The sequence below is a fragment of the Austrofundulus limnaeus genome, unplaced genomic scaffold (assembly GCF_001266775.1).
Source record: "Austrofundulus limnaeus strain Quisiro unplaced genomic scaffold, Austrofundulus_limnaeus-1.0 Scaffold976, whole genome shotgun sequence".
NCBI classification, from domain to species: Eukaryota; Metazoa; Chordata; class Actinopteri; order Cyprinodontiformes; family Rivulidae; genus Austrofundulus; species Austrofundulus limnaeus.
The window spans coordinates 107326-108831 of NW_013953378.1; the positions used below are offsets into that span (position 1 = coordinate 107326).

General features: G+C 40.9%; 1 protein-coding gene across 1 annotated transcript in view; it reads left to right on the forward strand.

The window, feature by feature from the left end:
* The window catches only part of npas3 (neuronal PAS domain protein 3), a gene marked incomplete at its 5' end in the record, with an annotated part of 33943 nt that overhangs the window by 27112 nt on the left and 5325 nt on the right, over nt 1-1506 (forward strand). Inside the window, 2 exon segments of the mRNA XM_014029933.1 lie at nt 276-423; nt 641-756. Coding sequence (XP_013885387.1) covers nt 276-423; nt 641-756 — 264 coding nt within the window.

Sequence of the window (1506 nt, forward strand, 5' to 3'; positions counted from 1 at the left end):
CACACACACGCACACACACGCACACACACACACACAGTGAGTGCTGGTGTGATTAATGATGGCAGCAGTAGAACAGCTCTCAGCCAGATGTCACATGACACCTGATGTTGATTCTCTCTTCCTCTGTCACATCTTCATCTTCCTCCATCCAGCTCTGCTCCTCTTCATCCAAGTGTCCTCTCAGATCTGTGTCGGTGGACGTTCTCCATGCTGTGTCACTTCAGGACATACATGGAGAGAAACAAGCCAATCTTTTCTCTTTCCCTGTGTCTCAGTGATGAACAAAGGTCAGTGCGTGACCAAGTATTACCGCTGGATCCAGAAGAACGGTGGCTACATCTGGATCCAGTCCAGCGCCACCATCGCTGTCAACGCCAAGAACTCCAAYGAGAAGAACATCATCTGGGTCAACTACGTCCTCAGGTCAGAGATGAGCTCACTTTACATTTTCAAAGGTCGTTCAGAATAAACATACGCTAAGTAAACCAAACCTTATTTCAATTCTAAMTGTTCATAAATGAAGATTGTAACATTTCTTTTTATGTTTCATCTTTATTATCACAGTTTTCTGCAACAATAACTTCAGAACACACCACTTAATTTATTGACACCATCATGTTTTTCCTTTATTTCTTCACAGTAATCCTGAGTATAAAGACACGCCCATTGACATTGTTCAGCTGCCAAACCTGCCAGAGAAAACGTCCGAGTCCTCTGAGAGCTCAGACTCAGAGTCTGAGTCCAAAGAAAACTCAGGTATGTTTCAGTCAGAAGAACAAGTGGAGACAGAGCTGAAACTAAGATTTGTTAAAACACGTTGTTTTTCTCACGTTTCATGGTTCTTATATGAAGCAAGACGTGTTTCTTTCTCTTGTAGCCTTTGCTAAAAACAAAATAAATGTTCWAAGTAAAATCAGCAGGAGGAAGTGCAGCCTACGAAGAAAAGCCAACAATATTTTATCAGTTGGTGCCAGTGTTCAGTCGGTGCCAGGCTGGATGGTCATGAATSCCAACAGCTGCAGGGACTGGGAACTCTCCAACATGACAAAATGATAAAAGACGTCATAACTACACACAAATAACACAAAACCTGCAGAACATCTGAGCTGCGGAGGATGTGACATGATGCAGGCAACACCTAATAAAGTCAGTAACATCCTAATAATAAAGAATTACAATAATCCAACCAACACGTTTTATAACAAGATGTTTCTGTTTATGAATATAACTAACATTTTTAATGTGGGGGTTAAAAGACATGTCCTGATCAAAAATAACACCAAGCTTCTTTACATCAGAACTGGAGGCCAGATTAATGCATCCAGAGGAGCTGAAAGGCTACAAAGTTGATCCCTGAGATCTTCAGGTCCAAGAACCAGAACCTCTGTCTTATCTGAGTTTAGAAGCAGAAAGTTAACCTTCGGGCATAAAATACCATAAAACACCTTCAAAAGTACACAAATTAAATGAAGTACTGCTTTTGAACCCTTTAGAGTAAATTCACAA